We start from the raw sequence: 6,291 nt of genomic DNA, 5'->3' as shown, positions 1-6,291 counted from the left end.
GAGTGTGCCTCTTAGCTCAAGTAGATACAAGAGACTAAATGGGCAGTTTCTGTCTGGAGGTGAGATGGGAAGGCAGAGAGGGTTAGGAGCTGGTTCAATGGACATGGGGAATCAGGGGTGGAAAGGAGTGTGCTGTCATAGTATGGGGAGAGCAATTAGGGTCACATAACAATGTATGTATAAATTTTTGTATGGGAGATTAACTTGAAATGTAAACTTCATTTAAACTACAACAATAAACAAAAAAAAAATGTTCATAAAATACACCTCAACAAAGCTGTAAAAAAAAAGGACACTGACAAGGAAAAGTCAATGGGATCAGCAGTGGCCTACGGTGGCCTAGACGACTGAGTGTGCAGGAAAAGGAATTGGAGCTCCCTGGAGGTTGCTTTGCCCATGGGGAAAGGAGCCTCGGCCTGCTTCTCTGCTCCTCCGAGCAACTGGCAATCCAGAAGCAATGCACATCATTTCTGGCCATACATCAGGAGAATTAGCTGAAGTCAAAAACCCACCTTGATTTACAGGAAAAGAACACTAGAAACGTGGATTTCAAAGAGGCTGTCCTTTGGCCCGGAACACTATAAGAAGAAATCCATCAACTCAAGCCTGTACAGAGAGAGACTTATACCACCCTTGGGATGAAAGGTCCAGATCTGGCAGCCAGGAGGTTTGGGAAAGTCACTCACTATAGAGAAAGTCACTGATTACATTTCACTGGACCACATTCGTGTCAGCCTCCCAGGGGAAATCAGGCAACAAGATCTCCAATCTGTTTCTACGGCCATCGAATGGACAGACAAATCTGCATCCAGCCTCAAGTGGTCACAGGGGACCTGCCCTCTTAAGGAAAGAGAGGAAAGGGATAAGAGAGGTCCCCTGCAGCAGGAACAAATTCAAACAGTGAATACACAAAGGGAGCAAGCTACAAATCGGTGCAATACCACTTTGGAAAACCTGGCTGTTTTATATATGAATGACCTGAAAAGATCACAGGGGATAAGATAAGCAGAGTTCAGAAGCATCACTCAACACTTCTCCCTGTCAGCTATGTCGAAGGGATGAAAGGAGAGACAAGTCCTCTAGACAGAGTGAGAGCACCTTCCTTGGAGAGTGTTCTGAGGGCTAGTGAGATGATGCACAGAAAGTCTCCAGCACAGAACCTGGCACATGGTAGCTCCTCTGCCGGGTCAGCCATTAGCATTCGAGTATAAGCAAAGAACTGAAAACAACCAAAATGTCTACCAACAGAAGAAGACTGAGATAAATTATGATATAGCTATACACTGGAATACCATACAGCCATTGTTTAAAGGCACCTCTGGGTATGCACTGAGTTAGAAAGATGCCCATGATACACTAAGTGACAAAAACAAGGTGAAGAACTTTATGGATAGTAGGAGGGCATTTCTTAACAGAGGTTATATTTATGTACATATGTGCAACATACGTGTACACATACACATTCATACACACACATACTCACTTAGGAAAAAGCCTAAAAGGCATACACCAAACCATTTACAGCTATCACCTAAGATTACAGTGGAGGAGAGAGGGGAACTCTTAGTACTTACTCTTATACTCTTGAAATTGCTAAATGTTTTGTGATTTTTTTTTTTTTTTAATATAAAGAAAAAAAGGCTGGTTCAACTTCATATGTCAATGTAACCAACTTTCCCTGAAAATGTAACCATGGAAGTGACCCTTCAATGTCTTTGTTCCTTCTTTCCCCCAACCACTCATTCAGCTACAACAATGTGTTGAGGCCAACTAGATCTAAACCTGGTACGAGAAGCTGGGCCTAGGCCCTGCCCTGGAAGAGCTTACAATCTAGGCCTGGAGGTAGGCAAGAAAATCAGTGATGACTAACATAATGAGATCCGTAAGAGAGTGCCTACAGGGCGCTACGGGAACAGAGAAGAAAAACATAAAAGAGCTAGCCAAAGAGATGAGTGTGAGAAGAAGAGCAGGACTAGGCACAGAGTTGTGAAGGGTTGAGAACATCAGACCTAGATGTTGGAACCATCAGACAAGGACTTTAAAATATGTGTGATTAACATGCTAAAGGTCTAGTGGAAAAGTTAGACATGCTTTGAACAGTTAAGGAATTTCAGTAGAGAAATGTAAAACAAGTCCAAGGAGAAGAGAGAAAGAATAAGGAAGAAGAAATATTTGAAAAGATAATGGCTGAGAATTTTTCGAAATTAATGAAAGATAATAAACCATAGATCCAAGAAGCTCTGGAACCCCAAACAGGATAAATTACACACACACACAAACACACACACACACTCCTAAGCGTATCACTGACAAACTGCTAAGAGCCAAAGATAAAAAGAAAATCTTTAAGGCAGCCAGAGAAAATGACACACTACATACAGAGGAACCAGAATAAGAAGCACAGCTGACTTCTCATCAGAAACTATACAAGGCAGAAGATAATGCAACGTCTTTCAATTCCTAAAATTAAAAATAAAACTAACACCTCACAATTCTATACCCAGCAAAAATCTCTCTCAAAAATGAAGGTGAAATACAGACTTTTTCAGACAAGCCAAAGCTGAGAGAATTCATGGGCAGCAGTCTTGTACTAACAAGAACTGTTAAAGGAAGTTCTTCCGGCAAAAAAACAAAATCAGACCCATTGCCATCGAGTTGATTCTGACTCATAGCGACCCTATGGGACAGAGGAGAATTGCCCCATTGGGTTTCCAAGGTTGTAAATCTTTACAGAAGCAGATTGTCACGTCTTTCTCCCACAGAGCGTCTGGTGAGTTCGAACTGCCAACCTTTGGGTTAGCAGCCAAACCCTTAACTGCTGCACCACCAGGGCTCCTTCAGGCAAAAGGTGTATGGTATCAGCTGGAAATGTGCATTTACAGAAAGAAATAAAAAGCACCAAAAACGGTAAAAATGATGATAAATATAAAAGATATTTTTCCTACTTTTATTTTAAAAGATAGCTGACTATCCAAAGCAAATATAGTAACAGTATATCACGGGGTTTGTAACATATATAGAAGTAAAATGCAGGATAACTGGAGCACAAAAGATGGAGAAGGAAATGGAATTATATTGTCATAAGGTTTTTACACGATATGCAAAATGGTATAATTTTATTTGAAGGTTTGCTGTGATAAGTTAAAGAAGTATACTGTAAACCTTAGACCAATAAAAATTTTAAATTAAAAAGAAAAAAGATTTAACTATAGGTCAATATAGTAAAGATGGAACTATAAAAAATACTTTTTAATTTTTAAAAAATATTTAATTTCTTTTTAAAGGCAGAGGGTGAAAGAAGGGAACAAGAATGAGACAAATAGAAAACACATAGCAAGATGGTAGATTTAGACACAACCGTATAAATCAAAGAAACCCTAATTAAAGGGAAGGATTGGAAGACTAAATATCGTACAGATGTCAATTCTTTCCAAATTGATTTATATATACAATGCAATCCCAATGAAAATCTTAGCAGGTGTTTTCTAGAAATTGATGAATTGATGCTAAAATGTATTTGGAAATGCAAAGGGCCAAGAATAGCCAAGACAATTCTGAAGAAGAACGAAGTGGGTGGACTTACTCTACCTGCTATCAAGACTTTTGATCACAAAGTCACAGTGATTAAGACAATGTGTTGTGGTGCTGGTGCTACGACAAACAGACCAAAGAACACACTAGAAAGTCCAGAAATAGACCACACATGTATGGACCCTTGATTTAAGACAAAGGTGGCACTGCAGAGCAGTAGGCAAAACACAGTATTCCTAATACATGGTGCTGGGTCAACTGGACACCATACGGAAGGAAACAAAACCTGACCCCTACCTCACATCAGACACGAACAACAAATGCAATTCTAGGTGCATCGTAGATCCAAATGTGAGAGGGAAAACACTAAAACTTCTAGAACATAATACAAGAGAACAGCTTGGCGGTCTTCGAGCAGGTACACATTTCATATACAGGACATGTAAAGCGCTAACCATAAAAGAAAAGAAAAGTGACAGTGAGCTACGTTTAAATTAAGAAGTGTTCATCGAAAGACAGCATTCAGAGTGTCTCCATTTTCCATCTGTAAAATGGCGATAATAATTCGACTTACCCATTAACCCTGTTGGGAGCTTTCTGAGTCAACAGCTGTAAAGGACTCAGGCCTATGCTTGGCACAGAATCCAAGTAGGAATTGACTCAATGGCACACAACAAGTGATTGGAAGGTAAGGAAAGAGCATCCATGAGGATCATCTAGTCTTTACAGGAATAGCGGCAGCCAAGCGGAGACGTGAGGGAGGGATGTAGTTAGAGAAGCTCGGGGGACTGTACAGAACGAGAGGTGCACCAGGAAAGCGTGTGTGGACCAGGAGAGAAGGAAGATGCCGAAGACAGAGGGCACACCTGTGGAGGTGAGGCATCAGGTGGGGATGGTGGGCCAGGCACAAGGGCTAGACAAGAAGAGAGACACCTGTCCTTCAGAGACGGGGTAAGCATGCTGTCAGATTCAGGTATGCATGGGAAGATCATAAATTGAAAGGGCTGCCTTAGTTTCTGCTTTCTTCATCAAGAACTAGTCGAGATCATTTGCTAGAAGGAAGAGCCACAGTTTGAGCCTGGAGTGGAATCTCGCCAGCACCATCAGGAGGGACAACACAAGAGGGCAGGACAGGTTGCCACAAAGGTCCCTGCAGCACTGCGGTGAAAACGCACAACGAGCAAACCAGGCTTCCAACCGATGCTTCTGCGTGCGTCTCAGTTAAGCGAAGCACTGCACTCTCCCAAGTACTGTATGCGTGAAAGAAACCCAGTTAGCAATCCTTATTATTTAAACACCATTAAGTTTCATCACCATTTCCTCCCTGGGTTACCAGGTGGTCAGTAAAACAGTCACAAAAATAACGGAAAAACCTAATAAAATGGGGCCATTCAAACAGAATGCCAGCATCCTGGAGACAGTCCGAATCCGACTTCATACCTGAGTCCCCCCGAAGCCGTCACAGAGAAGTAATCATCCACCCAGCAGAGGGCTGTGACTGCGTGTGTGGCTCGCACGCTTACCGGTTGAAGATGTTGTCACTGAACGCATACTTTTCCAGGCGAGTGAGTGGAGGCAGGTTATCCTGGCCTGGGATGTCCAAGAAGGCGGTCACTCTCATGCTATCACAGTCTGGAGCACAGTCTTCAAACCCATCTAGAGGGAAGGAGGAAAAAATGAAAAATCAAACACACATATAAGTGTGCATCAGTTGTGAAAAGTCACACTTGGGGAGATGTGGCCTGGGTGCACGCTCTCTACCTCTGCAGCCCTTTCCAACAGAAGCCTTCTGAGAACTGCAGCTTTGAGAATGCATCTAAAATGCAGCCAGTGGTTGTAGGAGCCAGGAGAAGGCTGGTCAAGACCAGAGACTCACAGAAAAGATGGACACTCTTCTCTCAATGCTGTCTGTCTGTCACATGACAAGTCACCTCTAATCAATCTGCCTGGCAACCACTTGTCTGGGACTCAGAGACAAGAGAACAGGAGGCTCACCTCTAAGAAATGAGCATCATGGAGCTCCATTCAAACAGGTTAAAGTAGCTCATGGGAAAAAAAAAAAGTTTGGTCCTGTTAACAAGAATCTGACAGTCCACCCCACATCATGGCTCACGCTAATATGCCCCTATGACATCATCTACTCCGTGACGTCACTTCCCATCCATCCACACCTCTGGCCCAGCAACTGCCAACCAGACATATCCACGTGGATGTCTAACAGGTCCCTCCAACCCTGGCAGACAGGGAGACCATGGATAATTGGGGCAATAACTGATACATTTAAATTAAATTAAAAAAAAAAAAAAAAAAAACATTGCCGTCGAGTCGATTCTGACTCATAGTGACCCCATAGGACACAGTAGAACTGCCCCACACGGATTCCAAGGAGCGGCTGATGGATTCAAACTGCTAACCTTTTGGTTAGCAGCCGAGCTCTTAACCACTGCGCAACCAGGGCTCCAAGTTTAAATCAGGGGATGGCAAGTGTGCGTCAATTCTGACTCATAGCGACCCCATGTGACAGAGCAGGACTGACCCCATAGGTTTCCTAGGCTGTAATCTTTACGGTAGATTGCCAGGCTGCTGGCTGAATTCGAATCACCAATTGCTCGCTAGCAGCCGAGCACTTAATGTGTGTCTAGGTGCTTACTTTCTTTGAAACCCCAACCGCAGTTTTCTTCTCAACTAATTTTTTTTAGGCTAATAATGAGCGCTTATTAAAAATTTACAGTGTATAATAGCCACTCAGAGAATTTTAGT

General features: G+C 42.7%; 1 protein-coding gene across 1 annotated transcript in view; it reads right to left on the bottom strand.

Moving 5' to 3' along the window:
• Positions 1–6,291, bottom strand: part of LOC101340788 (serine/threonine-protein phosphatase 4 regulatory subunit 1-like) — a 105,204-nt gene that overhangs the window by 62,604 nt on the left and 36,309 nt on the right. The window contains exon 3 of the mRNA XM_023742687.1: positions 5,055–5,187. Within this exon, the coding sequence (XP_023598455.1) occupies positions 5,055–5,187 (133 nt within the window). The remainder of the gene's footprint in view (positions 1–5,054; positions 5,188–6,291) is intronic.

Source organism: Trichechus manatus, unplaced genomic scaffold (assembly GCF_000243295.1).
Source record: "Trichechus manatus latirostris isolate Lorelei unplaced genomic scaffold, TriManLat1.0 scaffold00008, whole genome shotgun sequence".
NCBI lineage: Eukaryota > Metazoa > Chordata > Mammalia > Sirenia > Trichechidae > Trichechus > Trichechus manatus.
Note: the sequence above shows the minus strand (reverse complement) of the source record. Positions and strands in the feature narration are given on the sequence as shown.